This window comes from Dicentrarchus labrax, unplaced genomic scaffold (assembly GCF_905237075.1).
Source record: "Dicentrarchus labrax unplaced genomic scaffold, dlabrax2021, whole genome shotgun sequence".
NCBI lineage: Eukaryota > Metazoa > Chordata > Actinopteri > Moronidae > Dicentrarchus > Dicentrarchus labrax.
In genome coordinates, this window is record NW_026136712.1 from 10,738,561 (window position 1) to 10,751,404 (window position 12,844).

The 12,844-nt window shown below is 43.0% G+C and overlaps 1 protein-coding gene across 6 annotated transcripts in view; it reads right to left on the minus strand.

The window, feature by feature from the left end:
• Nucleotides 1–4,225: 4,225 nt before the first annotated feature.
• LOC127373549 (ankyrin repeat and fibronectin type-III domain-containing protein 1) overlaps nucleotides 4,226–12,844 on the minus strand; it is a 129,323-nt gene continuing 120,704 nt past the window's right edge. For 5 of the 6 annotated variants that reach the window (XM_051418137.1, XM_051418138.1, XM_051418135.1 and 2 more), the window contains 9 exons: nucleotides 12,383–12,502; nucleotides 11,963–12,178; nucleotides 10,701–10,867; nucleotides 10,402–10,552; nucleotides 9,291–9,459; nucleotides 8,959–9,125; nucleotides 8,554–8,761; nucleotides 7,695–8,428; nucleotides 4,226–7,610 (listed from right to left, as the gene is read on the minus strand). In XM_051418137.1, the coding sequence (XP_051274097.1) occupies nucleotides 7,302–7,610; nucleotides 7,695–8,428; nucleotides 8,554–8,761; nucleotides 8,959–9,125; nucleotides 9,291–9,459; nucleotides 10,402–10,552; nucleotides 10,701–10,867; nucleotides 11,963–12,178; nucleotides 12,383–12,502 (2,241 nt within the window). In that variant the 3' untranslated portion in view covers nucleotides 4,226–7,301. The remainder of the gene's footprint in view (nucleotides 7,611–7,694; nucleotides 8,429–8,553; nucleotides 8,762–8,958; nucleotides 9,126–9,290; nucleotides 9,460–10,401; nucleotides 10,553–10,700; nucleotides 10,868–11,962; nucleotides 12,179–12,382; nucleotides 12,503–12,844) is intronic. The other variant, XM_051418136.1, reaches the window with a different exon arrangement.

Below are 12,844 nucleotides of genomic sequence, written 5' to 3' on the forward strand. Positions count from 1 at the left end.
ACATTTTCCTGTCAGTGCCTTGATTATAAGGTGAGAATACACACCTTTGTGACAAAGGGGGATGTGGAGAGCAAAGGCACAGTCAAAGCCACCAGCATGGCTAATGTCATGGCCACTGAGTTGTAACTGCCACTCCCAAAACACACACACACACACACACACACACACACACACACACACACACACACACACACACACACACACACATACACACACCTATGCACACACACCCATGCTCACACACACGCATGCACACACAGAAATCTGGACTTATACATAACTCATTCAAACATACCCACATACATTGCAGAAATGCACGCCTCACTGAAAAAGTTCTTGATTACTTTTATCTCCTTCCCTCTCTCTCTCTCTCTCTCTCTCTCTCTCTCTCTCTCTCTCTCTCTCTCTCTCTCTCTCTGCCTGTGTCCCACACTCTCTCTCTCTCTCTCTGCTCTTACAAGTGTTGGAGGTGAGGGCTTGCCGCCCTCGCCTGTTTAATGGGCCGTCCGTTTGCCAACTGTTCCTTTGAGGGGGCTGGTGCGTCGGGCGTCAGAGCCGGGATTTGGGAGGGAGGGCCGGTGCCGCTGGATCAGACAGATGGAGGGGGGTCCGGCTCCATTCATTTAGCTCTATGAGAACAACAGAGCCCCACTTCAAACAACAAGGACGCAACCTGCTGGCCCCATCGTCTGCGAATGCATACGCAGACACACACATGCTATAACACATGCATGCTTGTGTTCAAACACACATGCTTTTATTAGAGCTTTTGTTTGATTTGATGTGCCTTATATCTAAAATCTGTCTCAAGAACATAAACTCAACTCCCAATCATATAATTGTCACTGTTGCTGTTCACACTGCATCTGCAGCTCATCTGCCACCCTGACACACACTTGCATGCATGTACACACACATACGCACTACACACATATGCACAGGGGGGCATAAAAACACAGGCTCCAGAGTGCCCACCCCCATTCCCAGTCCTTCTTTCCCTGGGACTCCCTCCTCTGCTACCCCCCCCCTGAATTCACTGGCACTTCCAAAAAGCTCTGAGGCGCCAGCGGAGCGGGGCTCATCTCTTGGGAACAATAAAGCCAGATCTTCATAAAAACTTCAAAAAGGCCTCGCCAAGTGTTTTATAGGTGCTTTAAAGGTTTATGGGCCCTGGGGAGGGAGGAGAGAGAGAGAGAGAGAGAGAGAGAGAGAGAGAGAGAGAGAGAGAGAAATGAGTGATGCAGTAGTGGCAGACTTCACTTTTCCCACCCACTGCAAACACACATACAGAAACACACACATGCCAGCATATGCATACATATATACGCCGCTGCTAATCCGCCAGTAAGTGCCAAGCTGAGATCGGCTGGTGGTAGGCAGGGTGGGGCAGGGGGTAGTGGTGGATGTGAGGGGCCGGGAGGAGGGAGGGAAACAGGTGATCAGTTGGTGCAAAAATGGAATAGAAGAAGAGGAAAGAGGGATGTCACTGTGGTGTCAGTAGAGAGCTCACATTTTAACTACATAGTGTGAACGTCTGTTCAATTTGAAGCATATGAGGGAAGTGTTTTCTGTATAATGAACCTGTTCGGTTGAAAAGCACACGTCTGCATCCAGAGTCACATGTTTAGGCCTCCAACTATACAAAAAAGTTGTATATATTGGGTAAGTATGCCTGTTTTTGATTCATGTAAAATGAACTAAAAGGTTGTGTGTGTGTGTGTGTGTGTGTGTGTGTGTGTGTGTGTGTGTGTGTGAGTGTGTGTGTGTGTAAGGATATATGGTCCCCCAAAGTGGGGGACCAACCGTGTGGCCCATAATCCTAAATGACCTCAGAAAGGGTCAAGTTGAAGAACGCGGAGGTGGGGCACTCTGAGACGGAGGAGATTAGGGCTGGAAGCCTGCTCACTTTCAAGATGCACTGGTTGCTGTTTAGCAGGCAAATCGGTTTATTTGCACACAAACTGGAGCGCAGGCTCATGTGCAACTGGCACTTCGCACTCTTCCAGTTCAGCTTGACAGCCTTTCAACCCTACTTCCCTGCCAGGGGAGGTGCTGACGAAATCACCTATCAAATGATTCTCCCAGATACACAACTTTACTTTGTCCCTGCAGATATTTTGATGAGTCACGATTCAGTGTGCCCGAGCTAAGTACACTCTACTTTGAATCTCTTTTATGAGCATGAATAGCCACTATTCAGGGTGTTTTTGGAATGTTTTCTTTATAGGTATTCAGATATATGCCAGGAGTTATATTTAGCTCGGGTCCTCCTGGAGTCAGAAGGTTTAAAATTAGGAGGTGTCAAAATTCCAGTACAATTCTTAAGTTACTGTCAATAAACGGTAAAGGACTGCTCTTAAAGGCGTAGTGTTTTGGCAAGGATGCATTATGGCATGGTTTGTGCGTGATAAGCTGCTTGGGAAAGTGTGTGTGAATTTGTCCTCTTATAGTACAAAAGTGTAAATCCTCTACATGGTATACACATGTATTTACACATCTAAATATCAAGATTCCTGAGTGCGTGCCGCTTATGTGCACCGATGTGTGTTTTTGCGCGTGTTTGTGTGTCCATCTCTACATTAGTGTTTGTAGGATCTGTTGACAGGGAAGCATGCAGCATTTTATTTGCTCAAGGGCTGAAAAAACATATGGCGCTAGCAAGGGAGCGCTGTGATATGAGTCTGCTGAAAGCAACCTGGCCAGCCAGAATTCAACTCCGGGATCATGATTCAACTAAATATTTGAACACACTGTACAATAACAGAGCTGTGCAACATAAAGTTTTATTAATGCCTATGCAAAAATGCATTAAAGTTTTATATTTTAAAGTTCAAAAGTTCAGCTAGATGAAATACCAGACATGTCTGAAACACATTAATGTTGAAATTCAGAACATTAAAATATCTATTTAAATGTACACAAACATTGGGTTCACCACCTTGTCTTGCTGCAGTGATGTACAGGTGTCCTCCAGGACAATGTGACTGCTGGGTGTTGTTACAGGTGCAACAAAGCTGAACACACCCAAACACCCAAAACATACTAACTCTAACCCTAACGTTCAAAATAAAGTGTTCTATCAGTCTTGATGGAGGCCTTAGGTTCCCCTCACTTTAAACATCTACAACACTTTTAAGTTAATATCTGGAGATGGGTTAGTTCGGACAAAAATGACATAAAATTTAACTGCTAAAGGACCTGTGTAAATTTTCTACAGCTATACATTTGGCATCAGTCACTTTAGAGAGTGAAATCCCCTTTTTTCTAATATTAGTGCAGGAAAACAATCTTCAAGCAGAAAGCCCTCTTTTCATGACAGTTCCAGTCTCAATCTCAATCAGTCTCTCAATTGTATTGTTAATTAAAATTTCTGAATATCAACTAAATGCTTATAGACTGCTAGTGTTTTATGAGGGTAACAGCACTGAGTTTGGTAAACTATTTCAGGGTTAGGGTTAGGGTAAGCGTATGTGTAGTTCTACAAATACGCATATCTCATCTTTACAGGACTGCATTGAGAACGTAAAGCTGACGTAATGCACATCACACTGTCATTATGTCAAGTATTTTCCTAATGCTAAGCCTAAACTCTATTCAAACCTGTTAAAAAATTGACGGTAAAAACACTACCTCAACATACGCAATAGTAACATCATTGTTCATCCTTGGCGAGTGCGCGCTGCAGGCTTCATGTGGCCATGCCCAACACTTACACTGGGAGATTCTGTCTGCAGCTGCCCACCATTCAGTTTTCATCAACTGGGTGGCAAACACCGATGAGGTCATTGCAATATAGCATCTGTAGGAACAAGTGCCCTCTATTTGTCATTCCGCTTATTCATATCAGATGAATGAGCAGCTTTTGGGGAGTGTATCATACATGTGCATGAAACTCCAAACTAAAAGAATAAGCCCCAAAGAAAATCTGATCTGCACACACACTGAAATATAAGCTTGTTATGCTCCTTATGGCTGTTGAGGAGTGCCAAAATATATATATCATGGATCCTAGAGGAATTTTCAACTCTCGAACAAAGACAATGTAGTTCAGCTAATGCATAAAGTGCTGTAAGTGGTCTATCTCTCAAACAGGAAGTGTAAAATGTCAATATCACATAAAAGATGTTGTTATTGCTCAGTGGGACACACATGAAGGTTAGAAACTTCCTACACTCGTGTGCGGTGATCTGTTAAAAGTGAAGAAAACCACATTAACAACCAAGGCTTTTATTTTGTAATATTCATTTATTGTTCAATAAAAATAGATTTTAAAAAAGTGACGTGATGTCTCCTTCATGACTTCGCCTGATGGATCTGCCAACAGCTCCTTGTAAACATGGGGCTTCTACTTTATTTTTTGACTGGAGAGGGAATTCGAGCCCCCCCTCTTCCCCTTCAGCATAATCTTAAGACAGACTCCTGCCTATAACTTTACTGACCTTTAACCCCTTTAGTGATGACAGCCCCACATTCACTTACTTTCATATTTAGGGCAGATACAGTACATTCATCCCCTGCTCTTGTTTGTCTATGTACATTGTTCGGTTTGTTGTGTGATTTGTTTTTGCAGTTGGCCCTCGTAAAAACCGCTTTTAACAATGTGAATAAAGAAGACATCTAAGCGCTAACACAAGAGTAAAACCAATTACAACTTTTAACATCAGTTTGTCTTAAGACATCTTTATACAGTAGTTACACATAAACACATCTTTGAAGGTGTAAGGAAACTAAACTCTGTAAACACTTTGAGAGATGCCACTGTTAACTCCCCCTGTGACAGGTTCGACAGCATCCTGTGAACCTGTAATGCTACAGTAACTGAGGCCTGGTCCACTGATTTTCATCAAACTCTCCTCTTTTGGACCTTTCTGGTGCTACATTTGGAAATGCTGCAGGTTATTATAATGGTATGGTGTTGCTGAGCTGGCTTAATGTCTTACAGCAGGAAAAAGTATTTATAAGATGCTGAAAAACAGCTCATATAAAAAAATAAATAAAAGACAACAGCCTGCAGTTCCTGTGAGTGTGAGATGTGGAGTTGGATGTAAACAACGCACAGACTGTCCTGTTTCAGATATAAGGTGAGGTTTCATAGACTGTATAGTGTGAACAGAGAAACCAAAACTTGGCACAGGTTCCCAATAATTAGCGAAAAGGGATGGGTTCTATTGTTAAGAGGCCCTGGTTTATTAATATAGTTCAACACATCAGTACAATACCTCCATCAGTGTTTTGGTAATTAAGGTAATCGACATATTAGACACAGAATTCGGGTGTCACAGGAAGCTCTCGACTGAACTTGCAAGGTGAGGGTCACATAACTATGTTTTGTTGATTGAAGGGACCCTCTAGATGGGTTTTTTTAAACTAACTATTAACTAGAAATGATGTTTGCATGAATATTTATAATAGATACAATTCCATCAAAATTAAGACACATAGCAGGACTCTTCTCAAGTACACCATGCTTTATTCACCAAACGTACCGTCCCCTATGTTTTGATTAAAACATCAAAAGAAAGGGGACGATACGTTAAAACATTTTGATGAAATTGCATTGGAGCTCAAACTGGTCTGCATCTCCATGTGTGCATTCTCAAAGTAAGAAATTGTTGTATAATACATATAATGTCATATAATATGCTTGTTAGACGTCTGTAAATTATTCTTTATAATTGTTTGCATTGTTAAAATCACCATTTGTCAAAACTAAATAGAGGTGAAAGAATAAAGAAATGTGATAAAGATTTACTGCGTTTTTTTACTTTGCAGTACAGTTTTACTTGTTTTTTTTAGGGACAGTTGTGTTATCTGCATCTTTAATGTCGAACTTCTCCAAAAAGTTAGCAAGGCGACCAAAAACTAGCCTACTGATGCCTCCAATATTCTCCATTGGTCACATGACCACTGCATTGTAAGTCGTAGTGGTTTGTCGAGGGTTTCTAAAATATTTATTTTAACCATCGTACAGTTAAGTCCTTTCATGTATTAGTCTTATTTTGAAGCAGTTTAGGAGACAGTTTGGAATACCAGGTATGTTACTTTGCTAACAAACACGGGGCCCTCTTAACAACTTGAGTCATCCCTTTCACACTAGAATCCCCTTGGGGAGACCCTGCTCTAGACTGACGGGCACCACTTTCCGATGCATCTGGGAATACCATTGAACCAAACACAACAAAACACTGAACTGGTTCACTTTTAGCACAGCATGACTACAGTACCTTAGATGTACTCAGCACAATTCTGGAAGGTTTACATGCTTTTTTCATCTATTAGAAAAACAAAAAGAATCAAGTATTGCTTGTTTTTTCAGTGTAGTGACAATCCAATTTAGCTGGTTTTATTTTGTGTTACTTCACAAAATGAGATGATCATACTTGTAAGCTACACTACGACTGAGTCTGCTATACAGAGGATTCGTTGCTGCGAAAGAGAGAAAAAGAGCACCAGAGAGCGAGTGCCAGGTTCTAAGAGATGCAGCCTCTACCCTCCTCCTCTCTCTCTCTCTCTCTCTCTCTCACTCTCTATCAAGCTCTCTCTCCCTTGCTTGGCTGCTTTGCTACCAGACAGTACAGTGGCCAAGAGCAGTTGAGTGACAGGCTGACGGGCCAAATCGTCGGGGCGATTGCGTCCCCAAGCGGAGACGCCAGCCCCCCTCTGTACTTCTCACTTCCTTCCTGCCCTCTGGGCCGGGTCCAGAGCCCACATCCTGGGAACATGGGGCCGGGCGGCTGCAGCCGACAGCTCTTTGGGAATGACACAATGAGAGAGTTCATAGGAAAAGCCTTATCCGCGTGTGGCTGGGGAGAAGATGATGTTGCCCATCTTGTTTTGGCAACACACACGGCCCGATGTGCCGGCGTCAATCATGCCAGAAGTCAAAGTGACGCTCCATTAATCTTGCTCAGCATCACAATATTTTTCACAATGATTTCTGACAGCACAAAAAACTCTTTTCTCTTTGTTCCATTTTGTTATTGTTCATTTGGTGTCCATATGAGAGCCTCTGATGTTCATAAAAAAGGTCCTGCGTACGGGAGGAACGCATTTCATGGAAACAGAAGCCTTTCAGATAACAAGAACGCAGCAGAAAATATGCCAAAATGTTATAGCTGCAGTTGTGGACGGTAACACCACAGTGAGAGAGAAAACAGTGTAGAGTTTAGAAGCCTGTTAGGAGCCTGTTTGTACAAATGTAACAGTTCCTTAATTTCCATACACATTTATCGAAAGAGGATCTGCACATGGCAGGAACTCTTAAATGTTAAAACTTTATCTCATTGTCTCTACTGGAAGTATCACACTGTGGTGGCCCGGCTGTGTTTGAGCGCTAGTGGTGAATACTCCTTAATGCGAACGCAAAGTTTGCCCCTCAGCCAGGGATTTTGGAGCTCCAGGGGACAGAAATCATCCTGAAGCCACTTTTCTCTATTGTCTACAACCAGCACGAGGCTAAAGTGCTTCAACTGTTCAGGACTGTAGTACACGCACTGCTCCTGTTCACCACCGCCTCCACTGCTGCCGAGCATGCGTCGAGACACAATGTTCATCTCCTGAACCACCAGCTGGATCATCTCCCGTGCTGATGTTCCTGGAGTCACACAAAGCTGAAACGCAGGAGAAAAAGGAATCATGAAACAAACACAACAAAAGTTTTTTAGATGAATTACTTCATCAAAACATATCTATACCTTAACACTGGTCTCCTTTGGCAGGCCTGTGCGGTACTGTGGGTACACTCTGAGCGTGGCATGACAGCCTTTCCTGAGGGCAGCAGGTGATGGCGAGGAGAGTCTCTGTGTGCCACTGTCCTCTGATAGTGTACGCGCTGGTGGAAGTAGTGGTAGGCAGCGCTCAGCCGAGCAACAGCGGTCCACTGACGAGGGCCTGTGCCATCTTCGCTGTGGCGAGGTGGACGGCGAGGGGCAATTAGTGTGGTAGCAGTAAGGCTGGTGTTGGGCTGAGGTGGTGGAAGGGAACTCCAGGCTGCTGGTTCTCACACAGAAGGCCTGTCTCTTCTCTGTGATGTGCAACAGCTCAATCTGCCTGCTAGGCAGGATGAAGTCACTGTCAAACAGCTCCGGGGCGCCCCTTCGCCTTTCCCCACCACACCGGACTCCTCCCCCTCCACCACACCGCTCACCTTCCCTCCCGTGCTGTGGCTCCGAGGCCTGGAGGACATCTGGCGTGGAATCCCTTAGCCCCCCCCCTCCACGTCCACCCCCGCTGAGACACATCCCTCCTCCTGAGCTGCTCCCATCGCTACGCAAGAAACCGCAGGGCTCCAGCGGTGCAGACGATGAGAGGGGAGAGGGGGGCAACAGGTCCAGCTCACGGGGACTCTGGGCACGGCTGGAGTCGTAATCACTGTCGGTGGTGAGGAAGACCTCAGAGGAGCCCTCCTCGTCTGATAGTCCAACAAAATCTGCAGTATGTGAAAAGAGTACAAAATCATAATGTGTGTTAATGTCAATATGGTAATTTTGCCTATATTAATAACAGCACCATATAACCGCAGAATCAGACATGTTTCTGTTGTCAGATTCTGACCTGAGTGCTTACGGCAAGGTTCGGGTGAAGGCATGGGGGAGGGCATGAAGTCTGGCTGAGAAGAGGTGGAGGGAGGCTTTTCGGGCAACACTTCCTTGGAGAAGTCAATTATCCAGCTTATGGAGATGCCTCCCGTTGGCTGCTTGTAGCGGGCATACTGCAAGGCATCCATGATCCACCTTGCATCACGCCACACCTCCTCCATTTGCTGTTGTACAGTCATCAAGATCATGATAGTTAATCTCAGTAACAATCAAATGTATTATTGGATTCATTTGAATCCATCTCCCTCACAAATACTAGCCTTCATAACCCAGATGTTGCAGTGGTATGTGTGTAAAAATATATTTATTCCAGCTGTACTGTGCTTTGCTTCGTCTTTACAGGCGGACTGAGTGGTCTTACCTGCATGTGTTCCTGGACCTGCTGGTGTTTCTTCTTAGCAGCAAGCAGCTCGGCCTCAGAGAAAGCCTCCCTTAGTGCCTGCTGGGACATGAGGGACTCCAGCTCAAGCAAAGCCGATACTCTGCAGTACTGGCCAATGAAACTGGGGCAATAGGCATTAAAATGGACTGTGGGAGAATCCAACAAGAAAAAAGACATGTGAGATGCTGTTCCACTAAAAACAAAGAAACATATATATATTTTGAAAAATCAGTTGGTGTCAAATATTTGTTTTATATAATGCAAAACGTGTGATTAGTGAACCATTTCTGCCTAAAATTTTATATACTGACCCAGTTCAAAGATCTGCAGGGGCAAGGTGAGGAAGCCAGAGCGGGGTGAGTATGGGTTATTCTGACCAGGAGCTGTGCACACTTCATCTGAAGGTGGCAGGAGGAGCAGGAAAGACACTTTCTCCCCAAACTCCAACACTTCCTGGCTGTAGATACGGAAGTCCTGTGCCTAGACATACAGAGACAGGTGATCTCAGTGGGCCTTTGGATTCACAGGAACTAAGTTTACTTTAAGTCTAACCTTGAAGCAGTGACAAAATACTGATATTGTGTCCACTTAAATCTTTCAGTTTAATTTGTATCCATTTTTTGTGTGCAAGACTGCAAGATGATATAGATTATTAGCCTAATTTTTATCTTTTAAAATGTATTTATTTGTTAGACAATTTAACATTGTATTTGATAGATACAAGTAAAGGGCAATACTCTGGGTTGCACTCAAAATACAAAAATAATTTAGATTACTAGGCCACAATGCAGTCAGTTTTCACTCATTTAAGTATCTTGAAAGCAGAACCAGACGCTCCAACTCTAATAGTGGAATGAGAAGTAAGGAATAAGGCAACTGCATGGTTTGCTGAAATTAGAGGTTATTGCATATCACTAATCCACTGTTGGGATCTTTTGTGGAGCAGGCTGAGAGTAAAAGTATCTTATTCCTAAAGCCATATTTGTTGTTTTTGAACCCGTTTTTAACATTGTATATATATTCATGTCCCTATTCATGTAACTTTTCATAGTACATTGTAGCAGTCTGTAAAGTTCTTTATAGTGCTAGTTGGAAGAGTGGGTGGTAGAAGGTTAAAGCCAAAAGGACAATGATTGCTGTTGTGCTGGAATTCAAACCATGTTCTTTTACAGAAATCATGTAGAATTAGTGGTCAAACCAGAACTGGCTGATCATCCATTGGAATCATTTTCATTGCTTTGAGCTTCTACTGCCAGCCTCTCAAACTTTGCTGGATAACTTTTAAGGGGTTTCTACTGGTTCTGTGGCATCAGACAGTCATACACAAAACACAATTATTTGCATTTGGTAAAGAAATGGTTGCAAGTCTCACTACAGAACCTTATGCTTATGGACAACTTGCAGTTTCAGACTGACTCTAACCTGATTGCCAGGGACATTAATGTGTGCCATCAGGTCCTTGAGGGCGCTGCGCAGGTCCTGTAGGAGGCGATGTGGAGCACTCTGTACTTCATCGTCCATTTCCAACGACTCCTCCAGAGAGCTGAGAGCCTGCAGCCACTGCCACTCCTCTCTAAGACAACACACGTAGAACACACACTCAACACACAAATGCTAAAAAGGTTGCATCAATCCACTATCTTTGTCATTGTTTTGCCAGTATATATGCCCATTCTAAACCCATATACACTGAGCAAAATGAAGTGACATATGATTCCCACCTGGATACGTTGCTGTTGTCCCGAATTTTGGTGTGACAGAGGACGTTGGGGAGTTTTTGGGGCACCAGCACTCTGATTTGCTCCACTGATGTACACAGCTTCAGATAGCCCAGGTATAAGCCTGGAGACAACATCTTCCTGCTCCGCCTGTGATATGCCAGCTTCTCCTGGGAACAACAGGTGGACAGAGACTAAGTAAGAAGACGGTATGGTAGTGTTGACTGGGATTGATAGTGTGGTGACACTGATTCTAATTGTGTCTCTTTCCTCACAATCATTTAAAATATGTTGTTTTCATGTTTTGCTGTTGTTAGTCCTTCAGAGACTTCGGTCTAAAGTTGTTCCAGCATGTTTTAAGTGGAAGTAAGCACTGCAAAAAAGCCCATCAGCACATTTTTATGTATTTCATCATACAATTTGTTCATAACTGGCCACAAAACAAATATTTCAGTGAAATGTGGTTTTGCCAAAGGGAGTCTCCACCATTGTTTTGGAACCACAAGGCCAAACCAACTTACACTGGAGACAAAACAGCATTGCAACAATGGTATCAAGTTTACCGGGCTATATAGACAAAATCAACTTGTGGTTTGTGGTCGTTCTGAACAAAACAGCCACACAGCGTTAGTTACAAAACACAAAACAACAACAATTAGCTAGATTATCATCATCACGCCCACAATGCTGAAATTCAAATGTAACAGTTTCCACAGCCTGCATGAGCAGCTGATTAACATTCAAGTTGGGTTGGCATGGATCCAAGATTTGACCTGACATCTGGCATTTTAATTAATTTGATGGCAAGTCAATTCAATATGTGTCCTTACAAAGAAGGTGACAAATGGAAGAGGGGAGTCATGATGATTAATGTTTGTCTAAATAAAGAGTGTCTGCACAAGCAGCACTCATAATTGGAAGCACATTTCAATTTACAGTCCTATTGTTTCAGCCTTGTGTTTACTGGTTTTTCTGTGAATGAGTTTAAAAACATTAGAGCATACCAATAGCAGTAAATAAATGTTTTCCAGTGCTTTTAGAGGCATTTTGTTGTTGACAAAGTGCCTTAAACTACACTGTTTCATCTTGCTAAATCTCAGGGTAAAAAAAAATGCAAAGAATGAGCATGATAAAAACCACAACCACTGCTGACAAACCCTTCTACCATTCCAGCAGCCTGTCTCCAAAACTAAAGCAAAAAATAACCAATTTTCCAAAACTGAACTAACTTCCAATCACTGCCCATCTATTCCTGTAGGACTCACATGGAGTGTGATGAGAAGCATGTCCAAGGCAGTGGGTTCTTCAGGGGACGAGATGGACTTGCGTTGGAGCTGGAGTTTACAAAGCTGCGTCCAGCGAACCCCATCAAGGTTGGGACAGGCACTCATGTCCTTCAGGAGCACCAGCAGGGCATTACCATGCTTGTCTTTGATTGGCTCAAAATACACCTGGCCAAGGTCCTGGGTTCCAAGCATTCCCTGAGGAATGACATCAAATAATAATTATACTGCTGTTCAGTGATTTTCTCTCTGTTTAGAGTAGAAGCACGAAAGCACAGAATTAAGGTATTCACTAAAATTCTTCAGACCACGAAGTTATGAGGTCATAGTTACCACAACTGCCACAATTTCAATTACAAAAGCACAGTTTGTGATATTTAAGTCTACTGAGAATTGCACTACCTGTAGCTGGGACACAGCCTGCAGCATCTTGAGGCGTGTCTGCAGAGTACAAGAACAGGACGACTGGGAAGGACTGAGACACTGCTGTAGCCAGGGAATCTCCTCCCATAGATACGATACCTGGCACATGGATTGGAAGTTATTAATATGCAAAACATTAGCTTACGATCTACTGTTCTGTTTGTTTGGATAATGTACAAATGTAATATGTGTCCATGTAATTACTAAATTATCAATTACTAATCAAAAACCCATTATTATCACCTCATTAAATACGTAATTCCTGTTTAATAGTCAATTAAAGGGACTTATTTTGGTAGTACGGTAATGTTTTCATTGTTATTAGTTCTGTGATGATTGTATTAAACAAAACAGTTTAAAGTTTGTTGTTGTACGTTTCTACCTATCTTTGTCTCTCTCTCTCTCTCTCTCTCTCTCTCCCTTTCTGTCTGTCTGTCTGTC